This window comes from Lepidochelys olivacea, assembly GCF_965140295.1.
Source record: "Lepidochelys olivacea isolate rLepOli2 genome assembly, chromosome: 4".
Lineage (NCBI taxonomy): Eukaryota > Metazoa > Chordata > Testudines > Cheloniidae > Lepidochelys > Lepidochelys olivacea.
The window spans coordinates 135,591,009-135,613,746 of NC_140414.1; the positions used below are offsets into that span (position 1 = coordinate 135,591,009).

Sequence of the window (22,738 nt, forward strand, 5' to 3'; positions counted from 1 at the left end):
GAAGCCCTTCCTGGTGCAAGTCCTTCAAAGGTAAGTATTGCTGTACGGTAGCTGAAAAAAAATTGTATTTGTTATTGTTTAGATTTGGTCCCTGTCTGTATAAACGACTCACCTGTTGCACCGATGCAGCCATTAACTGTCACAAAAGCCCCAGGCACGCGTGGTAGATGTCTGTGGTTAGATTGTGGTTCCTTTTTGATCGCAGCAGAGCAAAATGGAGGATTTGAGAAAGTCAAGTGAATTCTAAACCCACGAGACACTGCGCACAACAGTATCAACAAAACCCAGTGTTACTGAAGGAAAGGAGAATGGCTCTTCGTACACTGTAACCCCACTTGGAGAAAACAAATGGATCAGTTATGTAACTTTCTTAGCTGGAGAACATAGCTAGTTCAGTTGGTTATTGTGTGGTGCTTTGGATGGCAAACACAGAGTGTATGGACCTGACCCTGAAGTCCTTAGGCAAAATTCCAATTGAAACGAATGAGAGTTTTGCTTAAATAAGGACTTGGGCCGTGTATTTGAAGGCAGGGTTGAGCCCTATATTTTAAGGTCCCATGAACCACTCTGTTGCCGGCACAGTGTGCCTGAGGCGAGCAACAGCAGGGGTTCGTTGCCCGGTATGCGTCACCCATAATCACAACGGGGTGGAGAAGTAGAAAAGTTTATTTGGAATTCCAAAGAAAGGTACAGGGAGAGAAATCTCAAATCCTGCACATCAGAGCAGGTCATTACACACACTTTTATATTCCTTAATGCTACTGCACTACACATCAGCCAATCAAAGCTTTGCACAAATACTTTGCCTTCTTTATATGGGTTACAATAATGTTTATTTCCTGCAACCTCTAACAAGCATTCCTAGCAACTTAAACAACCAGCACATTCTGTCTGGCCTTAAAGATGTCTTCTCCTGTTATCTTTAACATGGCGTCAGCAAACCTTACACTGTAAGGCATTATCTGCGGCTGCAACATTGTTTTAAGAGCAAAAGAGCTTACTCAAACCAGCCAGGCCTGAGTTCCATTAAGGGGGGTTGAAAAGAAGCCCTTAGGCCTAGAGCAGGGAGACTTCCTCGACCCTTATGGCCTTCCATCCCCTCGACTTAACTAGTGGCCATGCCCTGGGGTCCTCAACAACTCCATTTGGCCTATGGAGTGGCAACTGTGAATAGTTAGGTGTGAATTTCTCCATCAAGATGAAATGGAAGAGAATATTTTGAATGAAGCAATAAATGGTCTTTAATGTGGGGAGCATCTGGTGTTCATGGACCCAGATCTTTGTTGTGCTGTGTCAGAGAACTTTGTTCCTCAAAATATTTTTTGCAATTTCTTTGGGTTTCAAGTGATGGTTGTCAGAACTACATGCTGTGTGTAATAGCATCTTCTTGTGCCCCGCACTTTAGCTCGGTGGGTTTTTGTGGGTGTGCATTCCTATGCAGCAAATGTTGAGAGAGTGGGGGAGAGCGAGCTTAATTGTTAGAAACTCATTAATTCACACGGTTAGTGGGGAGACCAACTGTGAATGACTTAATGTTGCAAACTATTGTTAAAGTGTACATGTGCAATACAAAAGGACAATGTATCACAAAATGCTTTGTTCATTCAGGGCCTGATCTAAAATCCGCTGGCTCCCATTGGCTTCAATGTGGCTTGGATCAAACCCAACAATAGTTTAGTATAATAACTCTTCATAATGCACTAGCTGACCATATGGTAGCATAAATATAATGAAAGCCTAGTAGTATGAAACCTCACATCAACATCTGCTGTTGAAGCATGGCTGGGAGGTAGAAGGGGTTCACCTGGGGAATAGGACGCGTGCAGTGGCGTGAAATGGGACAGTGACATTCTACTGGATGTTATTGCTAAAACAATTACAAGGGCCAGGTAAAGGGGGAGTGTGTGAAATCACAGATGGAGCCTATCATGCCTGTACTCCATCACCTCCTGTGGCTTCCAATTCCTCAACATAAAGGCTGCAAGAAGATGGAGTGCTTCAAATAGAAGACAAATAGTGAGACTCCTGCATAAGGGAGATTGATTCTGAGCTTTCTTCTTTAGATAACACTTTGTGAGGAGAAGTGTTGCAGAGAGGAGAAACTAGACTGAATTGGGCCTGTTCTAAATGGTGCCAGATCAGATTTGGGAACCTACAATCTCTGCTCACATAAAAAGTTTTGTATTTACTCCCTTAAAAAAGGAGCAGGGCAGTTCTGCTGCCTTTGAAATCAATGGCAAAACTCCCATTGATTTCCCATGCCACTGATGGATGCTGTTCCTCTTTTCGTTTTATTATTCAAGGGCTCAGTCCTGTGAGCTGCAGAAAATCTCCAGGAGATGCCCAGCCCCTGGCAGGATCAGGCCCCAAGCGTTTCGATTTCTGAGTGATACCTGAAAACGATACTTTTCAAGGCATTTTGTAGATGCCACTACAAATCAAGCTGGCATTCAGCAAAAATGGCCAGATCCTGGGACGTGCTCAGTCACAACGTGCGTCCGAGTCCATGGGAACTACAGGTGCTCCGCACCATCATCAGGATTTAGCCTAATGTTTATGTTAAAAAAAAAAGCAGTCCTGACAGGAGGTCTCCATGCACCTGGCTGTGATCCAGGAGCTGCTGCACTCTGTGCAGCATCTGCTTGCTTATGGCATGAACAAGAAGCCACTGAGCCGGCGCTGCTGACCTCGCCCTGAAACTACCAGCCGTGCTTGAGGAATGCAGGCAGCCCAGGTAGCAATGATGGGAAAATACCCTGCCTGGTTAGTGGTGAGTCATCTGAGTAGTTAGTGAGTCTCCTTGGAGAAAACGCTGAAAAATTGTGTCGGATTTTAAACAGCATCAGGAGGTTCTAGATTGACTCAGGCTATGCTGGCACTGCAGCCTATGTTGGCATAACTTATGTCGCTCAGGGGTGTGACTAACCCCCCCCCCCCCCGGAGTGACACGCGTTACACTGACACAAGCGTTTGTGTAGACGTGCTGCAGTGGCACAGCGGGACCGGTATAGCTGCTCCTCTGCAGTTGTCTCCGTGTAGACGTGGCCTGGGAGCTGGCTTGTCGGAGCCAGTTCTCTTCTCAGACCCTGCTGCAACAATGCAGTGGGACTGCGCTGCCGTTTGCCCATGAACCGCCCTCCAGCTCAGCCTCAGGTGTTGAGGGCCTGTGACGTGCTGTGCACCACCTGCATTACATTGCCTTCCTTCAACTTCAGCGCTTCCCAGGGACAGACCCATCCGTTAACAGACCCTTTAGCAGTGTCGGTTAGCGAGACCGGTGCCTCAGCGGCTTTCTCGGCCGTCCTGCTGTACTTCCGATGAAGCGTGTCAATAAAGATTTAGGCCAAGCTTTTCAAAGTGACTAGGAATTTTTTGGATGTCTGACTTGCAATGCCTTAAAAGAGCCTAATTTGCAGAGGGTGGATTCTCTGCACTTTCTAATAATCAGGGCCCCTTAAGGTGTCTCAGGTTGGACACCCAAAATCACTGGGCTCTTTAGAAAGTCTCCACCTTAAATTGGATGTAAAAGTAGGACTGTTTATGTTAACTAAATACTAATGTATTTAAAAAAAAGGAGTACTTGTGGCACCTTAGAGACTAACCAATTTATTTGAGCATAAGCTTTCACGAAAGCTTATGCTCAAATAAATTGGTTAGTCTCTAAGGTGCCACAAGTACTCCTTTTCTTTTTGCAAATACAGACTAACACGGCTGTTACTTTGAAACCTGTCGTAATGTATTTAAATACTGCTCGTCACCCTGCTAAAAGATACCTATTGCAGAGCTTTGACACTGCAATCCCTCAGCAGTGGCTCCTATTTCAATATCGTCCATAACAACTGCAACTCAGCTGCAACCCTTCTGAGTCAATAAAAAAATATTGCAAAGTATTAGGGCCTGATCCCAAACACAGCGTGGATACAGGGTTTACTAGTGCATGTATTTCCAATGGGCTAACTCATGGTAGGAAGCAGGAAAGGTGGCAGTCAGTGGTTTTCAGGATCAGTCCCTTAGATTGTAAAGTCCCAGGGACTTTTCTTTTAAGCCTTGGCTGTAAAGTAACCTATTGTGGTGCTTTAAAAAGAAGAATAAATACAATGCCAGTTAATTATGTCAAACATTTATTGGGCTTTTAGCGATACTGTGATGAGTTATTCAGCTTCAGTAAATATGCTCTTTGGCAAATTGGCATTTATTTAACACAGAACTGGTGCTCACATACTATGGTGATCAGCACTATGGGAATCCCTGAGCTAGTGAGATGATGGCTAGGTCTATCCAATACACTCAGAAGAAAGTGAAATATCTTACGTAGGTTTTTCCCTACCAACAATACAAGTATGAGTCTTTCCTTTCCACCCACAATGTGGAAATGAGGTTTACTGGCTCACTTTCTGTTTGACTAAATGCAAGTTAAAACATCGGAGGCTACTGCCTGCATTGAAGAAGAATTACCCTATGCACAGCTCTGGGGATTACTTCCTGAAAAAAACAACCCACCCACTATGTGTAAGAAGTAAGTATGGAAGTTATTGTGCTTACTTCATTGAGGAGGCGGTTGGTGGTGATGGTGTGTGGAGGAGAGAACCACCAAGTTCTAATAGGCCAGAAGAGTATTGCTAACAGGTTTGGAGAGTAGAATCCACGGGCACATGTGAAACTAGAGACCATTTCCGGAGGGAGGCAGTGTAGCTTAGTAAACAGGAGGGCACTAAACTAGCAGGCAGGAAACATGGGTTCTATTTTGGGCTCTGCTATTAACCTTCAGTGTGACCTGCCCTCTGTGTCTGTCTTGTCTATTAGACTGTAAGCTTTTCAGGGCAGGGATTCTGTCTTAAGCCTGGTCTACACCATTTTTATTCCACTTTAAATTTCTCATTTAGGGATGTGATTTGTGACAGAGAGAGTAAATACCCTGCATTTACAGGGGTACTCTGTACCGGTATAAGCACCTTCCTGCCAGTATCATTGCGTCCACACTAAGGGGTTGGACCACTTTAACTAGACCAGTTTGGACCTTATCTAATTAAAATGGTAGAAAACTGTGTTTAGACAAGCTCTTGCTATATTGTTATAGTGTCAAATAGCCTGGGACCCCAATCTCCGCTTGGGGCACGTGGTGCTACAGTAATACCAATAGGAATTTATTCTCTGAGCAACATCAGGTGAAAGATGGTCCTAGTCCTAGATTGGTAAAGACTTTTTATAACAACACTCTTGGTCATGAAGTACATAGAACTCAGCAAATAATTTTTTTTTTTTTTTAGTTCGGCAGCTGAAATGAAAACCTTGAAAAAATTACATTTCATTTTGGGTTGAACTTTTTGTTTGACCTGCAATTTTTTTTCATTTTGTTTCATATTTCAGTTTTTTTTAAACCCTCTTGTTTTTTTCTTTTTCAAATAAATCTACCTAACGTTCTAAATGAAATCGTTCCAAACAGAAACTCAAAACGTTTCATTTTGAAAATATCAAAATGAAACCTTTGGACTGTAAAAAACATTTTTTCCCCTCTTGAAACTGTTTGCCAAATTTGATCCACATTCGTGAATAGTTTTGGTTGACCTGAAGCTGCATTTTTCAGTGAATAAAACTATTCATCCATAAAATTTTGCAGAGCTCTATACATATATTGAAAGCCACTCAACCTCCTAGATAAGTGAATTATCGATCCTTCAAAAGGCTGTTCTGAAAATGACCTGTACATTCAATAAAATTCGAATCAATTGGCTTTAAGAGAAAAAAAAAGAATCTAAAATCCACTCAAAGATTATTTTATTAGGTGGAATTGAATGTCTAGAGTGCCATGAAGCTCTTCAGAAGAAATTTTCAGTACATTGTACAAAAACACTATTTACACAATATTGACATGACAATACATACAGCAAACCAGCGGTTATTCCTGTAAGGTGCTGAGCAGCCTCAAACCCCGATGACTTTAGAAGGAATTGAAGGCATGCAGCAGGAGGGAGTTGGTACTTTGCAGGACCTGACCCTACAATTTGGAAGCTGTAGTAAGTGAGAGAATACTAACACAGCTGTGGTACATGACAGGTAAATCCCAGAGAACAAACACCTACTCTGCATTTCAAGTCTCAGATTGTTTTCCGTAACATTCCTCCTGGTTCATGTGTTCCAGGTGTTGATCTCGTGTGGCATTTACAGTAGCCATCTGATGTGCAACATAGACAAATCCTCCAGCCATTCGTCTTACTTAAGAACCCTAAAGTATTGGGAGATACAAAGATGTTAATCCTCTTGGCAAAGAGTACATGCTGCAAAGCGCAAAGGTCCAGATCCTCCAGGTATTTGGGTGCCTGACTCTCATTGGTTCTAGTGGGATTTACATGCCTAAATACTTTGAGGGTCTGGGCCAAAGTCCAGGAACAAAATAGAAAATACTGCCCTTTTCAGACTATGCATTACTAGAGTCCTAGTAATAATGAACAAAAAACAGCCTGGCAAACGGGAAACTGGGAAGAATGAAAAATCAGACATGATGGTGCTAAGCTAGCAAGTAATTTGTGACCCAGAACAACAGTCAACAATGGTATGTGCTGATCCACATCAACAAGGGATGGACAAGCACCCCAATCCATAAGTGGCAGCCTGGGCATGGAGCAGAATGCACTCAGCCCTCCCCACCCAATAACAGAGGGAGTGTGTGTGTGTGTGGGGGGGGGACGGGGGACACTCTCCCAAGCAGCGAGGTCTGGGGAGCATGTTCTGGGGCACTACCAGCCCCTGAGCTAAGTCTAGCAGTCATAGGAGTGGGGGATGGTGCTCCTTCTGTCGCTGCCATACTGGAATGGCACGCGTACCCTGTCCACCCAGCAGACTCCTATGGCCTGGGGGGCAGGAAGAATTGAAAGAAGGGAGGCCGCCACCTGGAATGCAGTCCTGATGTCTGGGGCAGGGGGCCATTTGAGCAAAGCAGGCAAGGGGACAGGCTAGCAGGGCAGGGCAGAGAAGGTGCACAGGTCTCTGGAGCTCAGTGGGGCTAGATGTGGCTCTTGGAGCTGGAGTGAGAGCCCTACTTTCAGGAGGAAGTTCATGGATTTTTTTCTGCCCTGTGAACAACCTCTGTCAAGGTTCACCAAGGGCCCATGGGAACATCTTCACATAGCTCTGCTGTCACGGAAAGATTGTCACTGTAGTTCATCATTCCAGCTCCCCCGCCCCCCCCCCGCCACTCTCCGTTATTCCAGGCCTATCAAGGGTAGCATTAAATGGCCCGATTTCTGGGGCTTCCTTTCCCCCTCCCTTCGGAGACCATTCCTCAGCTTAACTGATCTCCCAGGCAGGAGGCATCTTTGAACACACAGGCCAGCTCTTCCTTTTTGACTTTCATTCAGTGGCTGCCAGACATGCCTCCTTCGCAGTCAGTAATCCCTTGCTGGTTGAGAAGGGGACCAGCTGTAGATTAACATAATTTTTGGGTGGATAAACCGTGCTGAGTTTTGCCCGCATGCCACTCCTCACTTCCTGTCACATACAGGGGAAGAAACCACATCCAAAGCAGCTCTCAGAATATCCAGCTGCTCGGGCAGGATTTAAAATGTGGCCAAGGCATAGAGAGAATCCAAGGAAGTTTGTGCAGGCTGGATCTTGTTTACCAGTGGCACAACTTGGGAACTGGTCTGTTGTCATGTGACATGTCCTATGTCTCTATGAACCATTTAGTGCTATCTGCAGATGGGCCTGAGTTGAAAGTTATGATTGAGATCTGAGCCCCTCCGAGCTTGGGAGTATTTGAGGATCTAGCTGTAATATTCTGTCCAGATGCCCGAAGCTGTGGCGAGGGTGTGGGGAAGGGAGTTCTGGCCTGAGAGTTTGCTTTCAGCCCATCTCGTGTGATAACAGGCCCATGCTTAAGCTTTTGGCACATGAAACAGCCAACACTTGGGGAGAAAATGCCTTTTCTGGACCTAGCAATAATGGGGTGAAAACTACCCCACCCTGCAGGAGGGGAAAACAGACAGACTGCTTCTCTTTCCTATGGGATGCCTTCATTATGAGAGTCGAAGGAGTTGCACAGACACACTCAATTCTGTACGGTGCTGAGTGCTTCCTGCGAGGTGCTGAGAGTCCTCAATTCCCACTTACTTTACCAGGAGCTGAGGGCACTTGAGGACACGCAGCAGCATACAGGAGGTGCTCAGCACCTCGTGGGATTGTTCCCCCACATTCATTTTCGTTAGCACTAACTCACGCATGATAAAAGCAAAGCTGCATTTTTTGCAGTGTACAGGGCTGCAGAACACAACCAAGAGCACTTACTGTTTGCTGAAGTGAAGCCGCAGTCTCCTGCGCAGGCCTGAAAGGAGACAGGCAATAGCTCAGGAGAACAGTTCCTTGGCTTCTAGCACTCCCACCCCACAAAGCTCTCTCCTGAACTCCTGATATTCCCTGCTCCCACTCCCAGACATCTCTGCCTCCTCAAGACCCCCGCCCCTTTCCCCCACTGGAGCTGTCCTGCCAGGGTTTCCCAGCCTGCAGCTGCTCCTTGAGGCTCTGTCTGAAGGGTGCGGATGCTCCTCTATGCTGGGATGAGGAGCAGAAATGTGTGAGGCCCGCCATCTTGGCTGATGCACCTGGGATTGAACTGGGGACCTCTAGAGCTAAAAACGTGAGCAGTTGAAGTGCCGTAGCTGGGGGTTGTAACAGATGCAAATCCTCCGGGGATCAGCGGAGAGAGGGGACCTATAACACCTGTAACACTGGGATTTGTGTGCACACAGCCCTAGGCTGCATGCATTTTGGGGGGGTCCCTGTGGGATTTGGGGTGGATGACGGGTTTCCTGTGAGACCTGTCTCCCCCATCCTCTGCTTCCTTCCCAAATGGATCTTTGGACCCACCAGAGGCTCTCTGCAGGGTGCTGGGGCAGGGGAGAGTGCCCCGTTCTGAGCAGGAGAGGTGAATTCCACACATGGAGAAACCCCCCTCAGAAGAGTGAAAAGCTCCGGGAGCAGTGCGACCCATTTGCTGTGCCCAGCACTTACGCTGAAAGCGACGGATGGCAATAACCAGAGACAGCAGTAAAATAACAGCACATGTTGCTAATGGGGCCCAGATGAAGCCGCTGCAGGAAGAACCTAGAAACCAAAAGAAACATACAGTGAGTATTACAGAAAACAACAGCAGCTGGCAGACTGTGCCGGCTACACACAATACCTTTGACAGAAATGCTCCTGGGGCATGGGAGGGGGCATTGTGTCTCCAGATCTACACACAGATCTGTCCCCTTTCACGCAGAAGGGGGCTCAGCTTCCTCAGGGATACAGTCCTGCCCTTCGCCTCCACCCCCACGGGGCCCCTCCACTTCTCCATGGATCTGGGGGTGGTGGGTTGGGCAGGGACTGGGTGGGGTGTTCGGAGAAGTGGACAGGCCAGGGTAGGGGTAGCCCTGAGCTGTATTCTCTTTTTCTTAGAATCCCCTCTGGGGTGGAGGATCCCCCTTTGAAGCAGGTTCCTAGGGCCGGGGGCAGTGCCAGGTACTGAGGCTCTGGTACAGACATGACCATATCTGCTATTAGCATCAGTGGGCGTCATGTGCATGCATCAAGGGGAGAGACCAGATCCCTGTGTTTTTATGTACCTTGCATGTTTCAGTGAAGTGTTTCATGACTCTATGCCAGGGCCCAGAGAGTGTCCTCCACTTCAGTGGAGTCACCCCAGAGTTACATCGGGGCAGCTAAGAAAATGGAATATATTGAGGCAGCTTCATTCCTAGTGTGACTCCGTTGGTTTAAACCGAACTGCACTCAGGATCAGTTTGGCCCACGCTACATTTTGCAAAGATGCCTAGCAAAAGGCAGTGCCCTACCTTTCATTTTAGCAGGAGTTATGCTGGAGGGTTTGCACCTCAAAGGTTTCTTTGGGGGCAGCGTTTTCTCTGTAGGTTTTTCAGTGGAAGGCAAAGAGTTGACTGAAATGATGAAAATAGGATTAATGTGACATAGCACGGAAGACATTTAAACGACACGTTAAGAGTAATGAGGAAAAATCTTTGACAATCTTTAGGGCTAAAAAGAACCCCCCATCCCCCCAATGAATGAAATTATTGTAAAATCCCAAATGAATGGACGTGTTGCACTCTTGTATCTCTAAATAACTTTGTATAGAAAAGGTTGATGCTTGGCAAGTGGTTAGGTCATAATATGGGACAAGGAGTTTTGACATTTAGGCCAAGATTTTCAAAAGTGACCTCTGATTTTGGGTGTCCAGATTGAGATACCTTAAAGGATCCTGATTTTCAAAATAATACTAAGAATTTACTCTCTGAACAGCCAGGCCCTTTAATGTGTCTCATAGATAATTATTAGCATTTGTACCTTGGAGCCCCAGTCACGGACCAGGATCATGTTGTGTTAGGGGTTGTACAAACACAGAAGAAAAAGACGGCTCCTGACCCATAGAGCTTATAATGTAAGTCCAAAACAAGCATCTCCACATGGATACAGACAGGTTGATTGAGGTGTACAAGGCAGCAGAAACAATCCTGGTTGGCAGGCTCTGGTCACAGAACCCCAGCAATCTAAGCTTTGTCAAGTTTCTTGGAGGCTTCATGACAAAAGATAGTTTTAAGGAGGGTTTTGAAGGAGGCTAATGAAGTGGTTTTGTGGAAGTTTACAGGGAGCAAATCCCAAGCCTGCCAGGAAACACTGGTGAAAACGTGAAAGTATTTGTTTGAAAATTTAACAAGTGGGTGATAGAGGCTGGGCAATGCGGGCTGATCAGCGACAGGAGCTGACTTTTCAATACTGAATGAGAGATGATAGGTAGGGTGGGGATAAGGTGGGGTGAGTCTTGATGTAGGGCACCCTAAATCACTAGGTGCTTTTGAAGATCCTGGCCTTAGAATGTATGTGTGTGTGTGTGGGGGGGGGGGTGTTGGTTTTTTTAAACAGCCTCTAAATATTTAGGAAAATTACTAGTGTGAAGGGTCCTGATCCTGTTCCCATTCAGTTCAATGGGAGTTTTGCTGTGTGGCTGCAGAATTTGGCCCTTTCATGCCAGTTATTTTTCTAAACACCGTAATTACTAGTCATTAAGCTTCCAAAGAATTTCAATGACCTCAAATTCTGCCCAAAATACAAGCAATTATCCCATATCTGGTAGGTGAATTTGTAATTATACAGGACCCCAGATTTCAATGAGTAAGGTACTACTCAGTGTTTGTAAAGAAAGCAAAATCTAGCCCAGGGGTCTCAAACACGCAGCCTGAGGGGTTATTTTCTGCGGCCTGCCAGCTCCCCGCAGCCCCCCGCTCCCAGCATTTACCTAGAGTGGCTCGGGCCCGGCGCACACCAGCGGCAGGGCAGGCTCCCTGCCTGCCTGCCCTGCCCCTGTGCAGCTCCGGGAAGCAACTGGGACCTGGGGGGAGGAAGGGGGCACAGGGGTCTGTGTGTTGCTCTGGCCACTCCTCCAGGTACCTCCCCTGAAGCCCCCATTGGTCGCGGTTCCCCATTCCCGGCCAATGGGAGCTTCCCGGCTTTCAGGGAAGGGGTTGGAATGGGGGCAGGGAAGGGGCGGGAAGAGGCGGGGCAGGGAAGGGGCCTCACGGAAGGGGTGGAGTGGGGGCAGGGCCAGGGCAGTGTGGGGGGGGCGGTGGTCAGTGGTGCGGCCCTTGGGTCAATGTACTAATCCATATGTGGCCCTCGTGGTCATTTGAGTTTGAGACCCTTGATCTAGCCAATAAATGCCCAGTATTACAGTATATTGAATGAACAAGGGCAGTGATATCACGCTGTACTGGTGGAAAAAGCATATTGGCAGCTATCTCCTGTGCTGTAACACTTCCTACCAGGAATAGTACTTACCACTGGACATATTACAAGATGTGGGCTAAGTGTTTACAGGATCTGTCCCTAAGATTGGGTTAACATATTTTCTGCTATATTTCCAAACCATATCTTGTATTTTACAGTATCACAGGTTATTATTGTCCATGATAGTTGAGAAAGTGTGGGGGGGCTATCAGAAAGATATTTCTGCACAAAACCCTATATTGGGGCTTGATCCTGCAAAATTCTCTAATCTACCTTCAGCTCACATTGTCTTCAGTCTAATATAGACTGAATATTTTCCACATGTCTATCATAAGGTTTTGGCCTGATATCCATCATGGTAGGATCCGCGTGCATATCACATCAAACTGATAGCAACAGCAACATCCCAAGGGGATATCAAAACATCTCTGACTCTGGTCCCTTGTCAGAATATAGAAAGCTTTGCTTGGAGTAGTTTTTTTGCTGACTATAACAGTGATTAAATAAGGCCTGTGGCTTATTATTGACTATATGAGTTATAATTTAACATATTTAGCTCTCTAAGAAGTCAGGTCAGAAAAACCTCTAATGACAAAAAACAACCAATCAGCGAAACAAAACCCCCCTCTATTATACAATTACAGATAAAATCAGATCATTCAAACACCAGGTAACCAAAAGTCTGGGCTATCCAAAATTCATTTCTTTCCCTCTGGAACTGAAATTCATATAGAAACCACAATTTATGGTAATGACACGGACACGCCAAAAGTGTCAGATGTCCCATGAGACATCTGTATCATTGGGATTTACCTGTGTAACTTCTTTCCTATTTTTGTTAAAGTACTTAACAACAGACATTAAAAAATGAAATCAAAGAGTATTTTGTCACGGATGCCAAAGGAAAAAGAAAAAAACTCCCAGTGAAGTGTGATTTTGCTTACATATGAGTGGGGAACCCCTGTTTCTTTAACTCAATATATTGGGGCCAGCTTTAAATCTCAATGTTTTCATTCTGACTGGATAACAGCAGCATGTTTTCGAAACCACTGTTTTCGTATAGCTGCTCAGATAATTCTCCTCTGTCTTCAAAGAGCTTTTCTTTCAAGTAAGCAAGGAATGAAAAGGGTCACACTTAGCCAACACAATGGCAGTAAATGCCAGCGTATTTATTTGCCACAAACAAAGGACTGGGGATTCTTCAAGGAGGGAGACTGTGAACATTTTAAAGTCAATGACCATAATTATATCTGTGTTAAACATACACTTTAGATTGAAGGTTTTTATCACCTTAGGACATACATAGCTCCAAAGTGAAGCCATGAGGAAGGGTTTTAAGCACATGATCATGTCCTGTGATCAAAGTGCAGTGCTTTTTCTACCCTTTGCTACATAGTGGAGAAGCTGTGGATTGGAAAGTATTGCTGAATGCCTGAGAATTTCAAAGAGGTTCGCTAAGACCCTACAATAGGATCCTATAGCTCAGATCCTTAAGCCCACATAAAGTCCCACTGGTTTCAGTGTAGCGCTCACAAAAGGTTTTGGTCTGACAGCCCTGGGACTGAAATTCTCTGTTTACGCACAGAACAGGCACGGGCAGCATTGCCAAACCAGCAGTCGGAGCCATGCGGGTGGACCCTGTGCTTCTAAGGAGTGCCCCAGATTCCATCAGCCCGGCACCAGGGTCCTGCTGGATCAGATTGCAGGAATCAGCAGTGCCAGCTTCCCCACACAGGTACATCAATGTGCCTCAGCTCTGACCTAGCGGGACCAGCTCTCAGAATCAGAAGGTAGTTCAGTCTCCATGGCCTCATCAGTCCTGAGCTGCTGTCCCTGCCGAGATTGCCAACCACGTTGCCAGGGTGTGCCAGTTGTGATGGAGTAGGAACTGGATTGAGACCCATTTCACACAGGGTCCTAACCAGTCCCTGGATGGTGAGAGCTGTCAGCTGTTATCAGCCTGTCAGGACTTGCCAGGGGAGAACTGGGTATGAAAGGCTCACTATCCTGTCACCAACCCTCTGAGCTAGATGATCAGCCCCCATGATTTAATGGGGGTGTTAGGATATCGGTAAATGCCAGGTGAGAAACAGAATCAGTGCGTGAGAATGAGCTGTGAACTCAAGTGGGGAAATAATCCAAGTTAAGAGCAAAAACAGCACTGGAATTAGAGAAGGATAATAAACGTGAATCTTCCAGGTCTAGTAGCGTTCCTTTGAAAGGCTCCTTTACACAACAATTATCAGAGCACAGCAGTGCTCATGCTGTGATCAGGACTGAGAAACAGACAGTGGTGAAAAATTACAACTTATTAGCAGCCTTATAACACTGGAAGCAATTTCCCTACATTTCACAGAGTCATAGATTCTAAGGCCAGAAGGGACCTGTGATTATCTAGTCTGACCTCCTGCGTAACACAGGCCATGGAACCTCCCTGAAATAATACCTGTGTGAACTCGAGCAGATCTTTTAGAAAAACATCCAGTCTTGTTTTAACAATTGCCAGTGATGGAGAATCCACCACAACCCTAGGTAAATTGTTCCAGTGGTTAATTTCCCTCCCTTTTGAAATTTCGTGCCTTACTTCCAGTCTGAATTTGTCTAGCCTCGTATTCAAGCCAGCGGTTATTGCTATACCTTTTCCTGCCAGGTTTTCTGGCTCATATAGTCTCTAAGATCTCTTCAAGCACATTCCAGGGTCCAAACCTTTCATGCCTTGCTCATGCGGATAGTCTCAATGAAAGCAATGAGAAAGGCGGGCAGGATTTAGGCACCGATTTGTGCCCAGTTACCTTTTCTATCAGGGTTATTTTTATTATTCTAACCTTTCTATTGCAGCAGCATCTCGGCCAAGCCTTGTGAGATTTTGGAGTGCATGTGGTTGTCTGAAACAGCACTTACCCACGCTAAGCTCTGTTCCATTGCCAAAGAGCAGCTCTGAGTATTGGGAGACAGCGCAGTAATATGTGCCGGCGTCCAAAGGCTGAAGCCTGCTGATCTTCAGCGTGTACGACTGCTGAAAGCTTCCTTTACTCACATTAAACCTTTCTTTGTCGATGTCGTCACCCAGAGTGTGTTTGTGCAAAACGTTTGAAAATAGTATATACTGGAATTCTTGGCTCTCCTTGCTCCATCGGTACCAGTAGATCCCTAAATGGGAAAACTGTTCACTTTTCATTGCACAGACCATTTCCTTCGTACTGTTGTTCAGAGCTACAATACGTAGTGGAGTCTGAAATAAAGCTGGGGTTTTCTGGCAACCTACAAGGAAGTAAATAACATGTTTGTGGTCAAGATTTTTTTCCTACACATATTAAATAAAGGATTTCTTCATGAGCTTCGTAGTTTTTCTGTTCATGGAATTATGGGGGTCACACAAATTAGGGCTATAACAGACCTATTAGGAAATCTAGCTCCTATTTCATGCCAGTGGTGGATTGTTCCCTATTAATCTTCTCGCCATCCCAACATTTTGTAACCAGTGCCTAGATACTACAGTGGCTGGTGCTCTCTACCTGGCTCTATGGGTAGCTATAAAAGATCATAGCTAGCTAGCTCTATTTCTAGTATGTTGTCCAGCCCACTTTAAAAAATCCCAACCAATGGGTCTTTCACATCTTAGTAAGGGAAAGTATTTTTTTTTTTTTTTGCCTTTCCTTGTCTTCGGTGCTTTGCCATTCTTTGGGCATGTTTCAATTTCTTTTGACAGTTCTTTTCTAGCTTGTTCGCTGGATTTTCTCTGCCTGGAAAGGCAGCAAAGAGGCTGAAGATGACTCCAGATAAGGTATCAAAACAAGAATTACAGCTCACTCAAGCGATAAATGCAGCAAGCAACACACATAAAAATAGATAATATACTGAAGTTAATGGGAGCTGAAGGCACTTGGCTTCCCAGAGGATCCAACCCCGTATGGGTTTCTATACATTAATATACATTTACTCACACTGACAATCCTACAATGGGCCAGATCCTCAGCTGGTGTCAAAACAGCGTAGCTCTATTGACATGAGTGGAGCTCTGCCAATTTATACCAGTTGATGATTTCTCCAGACTGCTTCTGTTATTTAATCATGGATGAATACAACCAGAGACTTGGTGGTTGAGAGGGGCAGTTATTTTGCTTATTTTCTCACCTCTTGCATTCGATACACTGTGTGGATTTGGAGTTTTGCAAGTACCTGGAGCTTGGATAGTCACAGAATTAAAATAAAAAGAGATAATAAACAAGGGCCAGATGTTGATCTCCTCACTCACATTGAGTAGCATCGTACACTGTGAATTGTCTCTTAGAGACAGATTCAGTAATACTCTCATGTACATGGAGTTGTACCTTACGGCTCAATGACTCCCACTGAGCTCAGTGGAACTATTTGAGGAGTAAGGTGCTACTTAGTGGGATTATTGGTTTGCAGGCTTGCCCAGTGACTTCAATAGGAATATTTGTGGAGAAAGGTGCTACTCTCCTTGAGTAAAAGTATCCTACTCTGGCCTTTTTACTTACTGTTCTTAGAATTTATTTTTGAAACAAACAAATGATTCCATGTCGTGAATCTTCATAGCTGGAAACATGAGCCACAGTGGGATAGGATACTGAATAATAATGTTAACATACCATTGCCAACTCTTATGATTTTATTGTGAGTCTCACGATATTTAGTGTTTTTCTTAGAGCCCCAGTGCCTGGAGCGAGGAGATTATGTGAGACTCTCAGCTTTCATTACAAAAGTAATGTTTTTAGCCTTCATGATTGCTGAGGAAAGCTGGAAAATGTCACTCCACAGACTCAAAAACAAGCAGGAAAATAAAAAGGAAGCCATTTTCACTATCTCATTAGTGAGCTTTATATCAACTTTGCGATTTTCAGGGCTTGACTCATGGTTTTTGAATGCTTAGGGCTGGCAATACTGAACTCAGCCTTTGGAAAATATTACCTCCGTTACAATTTTCTGCCTTGGTGTGCTGATGGGTGTGTGTACAGGCTTAGGCGAGAATAATAGAGGGACTCAGGTTTTCAGCAAACAAAACAACAAACTCTGGAGATGATGCAACAGAGTAAAAACTACACTGAACAACCAAGAGCCACTTATTTCCTGTGCATGTTTTAAGGGCCTGCCCTTTGTAGTCTTGTCTCATATTTCTTGCCTCTTTACTTTAAAGTGCTCATGTTCCTTTAAAATCCTGGGCTTATTTACAGTCACTTTGGGTAATAATAATACTTAGGCCCCTATCCCGCACACTGATGCACACACGTGCACCTAAATGGCGCCCGACGGATCTCAGTAGGTCTCCAAGTGGAACCTCATTAATGTGGGGCTCCATGCGGATGAAGCAGGCTGCCTGCTTGGGTCAGCTTGCAGGATCTGTGTCTTGACTTTGATACAGGACTTTTGACCTTCCTAATGGTTTACAAATATTGGGAGCCAGCCAGTTTTAAAACTGGTATAAGTGGCTGCAAGTCCATTGACATTAAACCAGCTCTGTATTTGATACGCTGTACTGAGGAATTTGACCTCAGTAAAGACTGCTGGTAGTTAACATTTTAATTTTCGATTCTCTATCGTCTGGGTGTCTTAAGCCAGCATTGGCTTAGCGATATGCTTGCTTGATCTATGAATGCATCTGGGAGGAGCACTAAAACTATTCTTAGGACAAACAAAAAGCCAAAGCTGGTTGTTCTTATTCAAGCAAAAATTTCCATTGTGTCACTGGACATTTCACCTGAGAAAGGCTTGCTGAGTAAGGGCAATATTTACTAGCATAGGAAATCTTTCTTGCCTTCCTCGTGTTAATAGTCCCATTGATGTCTATACACTGAGCAAGGCAAGCAGGATTTAGCCTATAATAAAGATGTGGTCTGTGACTTTGTAGTATGGTTCCCGTTCTCTCTCTCTCTCAAAAATCTCTGACATTGATGAAATGAAATAAAACTGAAGGGAAGGGAAGCTGTGCTGTAAATAGAACATGATGGTGAAGAGTCTATTATATTTTCATGTATTGAAGCCCAACCTTGCAAACCCTTATTCTGGCAGACGCTTCCTTGTGCCGCAAAGTCTATGGGACTACTTGCATAAAGGTTTTCAGGATCTGTCCCACAGACTGCTTGCTGGGTAACCATCTCAGTCATAGATTCCAAGGCCATAAAGGACCATTGTGATCATCTAGTCCGGCGGTTCTCAAACTGTGGGTCGGGACCCCAAAGTGGGTCGTGACCCTACTTTAATGGGCATGCCAGGGCTGGCATTAGACTTTCTGGGGCCCAGGGCCGAAGCCAAAGCCCAAGCCCCGCTGCCCAGGGCCAAAGCCAACCTGGGTGGCAGGGCTCAGGTTACAGGCCCCCTGCCTGGGGCTGAACCCCTGGGGTTTTGGCTTCCCTGCCCTGCACGGTGTGGTTCAGGCTTTGGCTTTGCCCCTCCAGGGCAGCGGGGCTCAAGATTTGGTCCCCTCTCATGGGTCATGTAGTAATTTTTGTTCTCAGAAGGGGGACACAGTGCAGTGAAGTTTGAGAACCTCTGATATAGTCTGACCTCCTGTTTAACACAACCCATGGAGCTTCCCCAAAATAATTCCTAGAGCAGAGCTTTTAGAAAAACTTCAAATCTCAATTTCAGAAATTTCAGTGATGGAGAATCCACCACAACCCTTGGTACATTGTTCCAGTGGTTAATTACCCTATTAAAAATCTACACCTTATTTCCAGTCTGAATTTGTCTAGCTTCAACTTTCAGCCCTTGGATCATATTATACCTTTCTCTGTTAGATTGAAGAGCCCATTATTAAATATTTTTTCACCATGTAGATACTTATAGACTTCTCTACTCCTGGTTGTTCTGTCCTTCTGAGTTATGTGGTCACCCCAACATTCATAAAAAGAAAAGGCCCATTTCATATTGAGGATGGGATTTTTCAAAACCGCTTAGCATTAACCTATCTTTGCTCCCATTGAAGTCAATGGTAAAACTCACATTGACTTGAATGAGAGCGGAGTTAGAACAATGCTGAGTGCATTTGAAAATCCCCTCTGGAGTAGATTATAATGGTGCACTTCTCTTTATAAATATTCATTTGCAGTCAAAGTTCATAATAAAAACCAGTCCATTTTCCTCCCCCACGTTAGAAGTATTTAGCAGTTTCTAATGTATACACCGATTGTTTGGAATTTCTCAAGATGTGCATGTGACCAGATTCCATTCGTAACTTGTTTCTGTCATCTCATAATGTATTAATCATTCCTTTCATTGACTCCCCACATGCTGTCCTGCTTTACATCCGTTGCGACCTCATTGTAATCAATGGGATCGCAGAGGCTGTAGAATAAAGTCAGGGGAGAATTTTGCCCTGTCTCTGTTCCTGGAAAGAATAAATAAAATGGTTTGTGGTGCCTGATCTGAAAAAAACTGGTGACATAATCTGCAAGTTTATGCTGTACTCAACATCTGTATCCTTATGATAAACCAACAATAAAGCATTTTATGCAGTACACAAAGTACCTATAAATAATACTATAATGTAATATTGGAGGTCAGACTATATCAGAGGTTCTCTGATAAAATGTATGCTATCCTGTAGCTGTAATATCCTATGACTATAATATAGCGAATATTTAATCAACACACCCTATGCTATATCTATAATAAAACATGACATCATACATCAATAGTTTCTGTGATTCTAGGGGGACAATCCAACGGTTACACTGGTGTAAATCTAATCTTATGTAGCCTTCCATGACCACAGTATCTCAACGCCTGAAGCTATATGCTGATTTAGCTGACTACAGCATTTAACCGGATGATTCTTGAATATACTATATTCTAAACCGATAACACCCTATAATATAGCAACCCTAATAGCTCTGAAATAAAATAATCCCAAATGATGTCTAGAATATTATACAGTAGATATGTAATATCATATATACATATGTAACATAAAATATATTAAATCTATAACCTACTGTACTTTATCTGCATTATTAACATCCCAATCTGTAGCTGTGATATAACACGATGGAGGGGAGGAGGTTACAAAGTTACTACAGCACTTTGCATCCTCGCAGTCTCCTGCACTTCGGGTTCAGCTCTAGTTAACACCATACAAAGGCTTCGCCGTGTTCCTGTTACCTGTGATGTGTAGAGAGAGGTAAAGAAAGAGCCAAGGCCACTCCATCTCGGACCCGAGGGCACCTGAGAGCTTGTGAGTTTCAGCCTGGAACAAGAGGGCTTCTGAGTCTGCTGAAGTAGGGGGAGTGGTGGGGGCGGGCTGTGTGACAGAACCCAAAGCCTATGTATGAGCTGCTTCTCATTAGCAAGGCAGCAGGGAGGGGATGATGAGGGACACATGGTTAATTGAGTTATTTGTTCGCTCCATTAAGACGTGTAAGTTGTATATAACCCGCCTGGGAGTGGGAAGCAGACACATCTCACCCGTCCTGTGTTTGGACAATGACCTGGACAGTGGATGTCTCTTCAGTATGGGAACATGAAGTCTAATGCTATTTCCACATAGATGTGCATATATGGCACTTTCTTTGGCATGCAAAGTGTCTCACCCATCAGCCCCCTCTCCCCACATTTACGTGCTCCAGCTCTTAACACTACAACCTATTGGCAGTAGGGTCTCTTGCTGTACCAGGGAATTCTGTAGCAACTCACTGACATCAGTGGCATTCTGGCTATAAATGAGATCAGAATTAAACTCTGTATTATAGCATCAGGGAGCTAGAGATATCCTTCTTGCACTCTGGCCCCTGCTCCATCTCCAGTGCTGGGCTTGCCCACTCCCTCTTTCACACCGCAAACCTTCTGATACCTGTGAGACAAGAACTGGTCAGAGGTTTTAATCGGAAGGGGGCGGATGACTAATCATCTGGTGGTACCTTCCTTGGTGAGTCCCCAGAAGCAACTTCCAGATGGCTGGCAGAAGAGTTAGAACAAAGGATGGGTCCAGATGGAAAGATGGTGAGCCTCTCTCCAGGCCTTGCACAGAGCTTGCCTGACAATAAAGGACCAAACCATGCCTCCAGAAAATCCCACAGAATCCTACCGAGATGTTGGTCACAGACAGTGCTTAATTTGTGCTGGGGCTTGTCAGGGCTGAGCTCCGCGGAGCACCTCTAGGTTTGGTAGTTCATAGCCCTGGCACCTCTGGGCTTGCCGTGTCAGTTATGATAGTAGAAAAATTCCTTGAGCCCCAGCATCTCTTTCATTACAAATTAAACCCTGGTCACAGATCTTTTCCCCGTAACAGCTTGTTTTTCTTAAGCACTGTGGGCCCAGTTCAAAGCCCATTGAAGTCAGGGGGAGACTTGTCAACTTCAGCAGGCTTTGGGATTGGGCTTTGTATGAATAGACTGTTCATTCTTTTAACCTCGTGCTCGCAATAGGACGGGTCAAAAAATGTTTTGTGAAAAATTTCCCATTTTCTCAAATTTTTTCGATTAAGAAAATATCCAAGTTTTTGAAGTAAAAATCCAAAAACTGAGATGTTTTGTTTTTTTCAGTTATGGTTCTCTCCCGCCCCTTTTCTCTCTCTCTTTCCCCTCCCCCCCCCTTTCTGTTTTGCCACTGAAAAGAAAACAATAAATGAAAAACCAGCTTGGGGTTTTCAGTGTCAAAAGATGTTGGATTTTCAGGGTTTAATTTTTAAATAAACGAAACACTTATTGCCATTTTTCATTTTAAAAAAGAATAAAAAATTTGACGAGCTGTATGATTCACAAGGAGAATCTACCTACTCAAGCTTTGGTATGAGGTAACAATAGCCTTTTAATTTTCGACAATGGGTATTTTTTCTGGACCTGGATAATGCTGAAAGTGAAGCTTACTCTCCATTATCCAGATATCAGAGGCATTAAAAGAATTACAGGAAGTTTTGAGAACAAGAGCAAGAAACCTCAAACACATTTAGTGGCTGACAAACCCACAAAAGTAAGGAAATTCTGCTAACGCTCACCTCACTGTGTCTGGGTGTTGCTGTACATGTCACTAGATGGCTTATGCGCTGTAATATTAAAGCATAAGAGATGCTCTGAAATTTTGGCTTTGCTAGGCTTGTATCATTCAATATTTATGCTTTTAATAATGAAATGTCTCCAGATGAATTCACTGTTTTACATGGGAGTTGGCGGGGGAGTTCAGCAGTAACCATCAAATTTCTGTTCACATTTTTACAAAAAAGTAAAACTAGTCATAATAATTTTATTTGTACAACTCCCATTTCTATCCCTTCTACTGGGGGCTGAGAAAGCTCCTTCTTAGAGCTGGCAGCAAAATGGGGAAATGCTTTTACAAAAAAATTCAAAGCTGTTTTTATTTTCTGGGTTCAAAACATACTTCACTTTCATAGATTCAGCCAATACTCCCTTTTCCATGAAATTTAAAAAAAAATTTGTGGAAATATTTTTGAAAATAAAACTGGATTTTTGGTAACTAACAAGTATTGAAACAATTGTGTTAAATATTTTCTTAAAATTTTTGATATGAATGGAAATTGGAAAATTTTGATAAAAAGAATAATGGAAAGTTTCTATAATGTGGACACTTTTTCAGAAAAAGTTTTGCTTATTGAAAACATGCCATTTTTTTGAGGAAGAAATGTAGTATGAAAAATTCAACCAGCTATACTGCAATGAGTCTTACAGTCCTCCACGCTAATCTGCAACATGAAGTGATGGATGAAAATGGTATTATTCTCCTGTCCTGCAGTGCGTCAAGAGCGTAAGTACCAGCCTTAGGAATCAGGGCACAAACCCCACATTGGCTGTGAGTTCTATACTTAGATTTCATCAACCAATTATCAAGTGTAAACTCCTCAGGCACTATAATAGCCTAAACATGGAGTCACAGACAATCCCCTTGGATATTCCAATCTGTTTTACCAACCTAGTAAGCCTGCATTTGTGAATGATGGGTCTTTACACCAAGTATCACAGTAATATTCAGGTTACTCTCAGTTCCAAAAGACTAA

General features: G+C 44.2%; 1 protein-coding gene across 1 annotated transcript; it reads right to left on the minus strand.

The window, feature by feature from the left end:
• Window positions 1–8,276: 8,276 nt before the first annotated feature.
• CD8B (CD8 subunit beta) lies at window positions 8,277–19,963 on the minus strand (the record flags this gene model as incomplete). The annotated part of the gene is made up of 5 exons (XM_084625876.1): window positions 19,894–19,963; window positions 14,674–15,033; window positions 9,828–9,929; window positions 9,004–9,096; window positions 8,277–8,317 (listed from the first exon to the last, which is right to left on the minus strand). Exons 1-5 carry the CDS (start codon window positions 19,937–19,939, stop codon window positions 8,277–8,279), a joined length of 642 nt encoding a protein of 213 aa, XP_084482002.1. The 5' UTR covers window positions 19,940–19,963.
• Window positions 19,964–22,738: the final 2,775 nt, after the last annotated feature.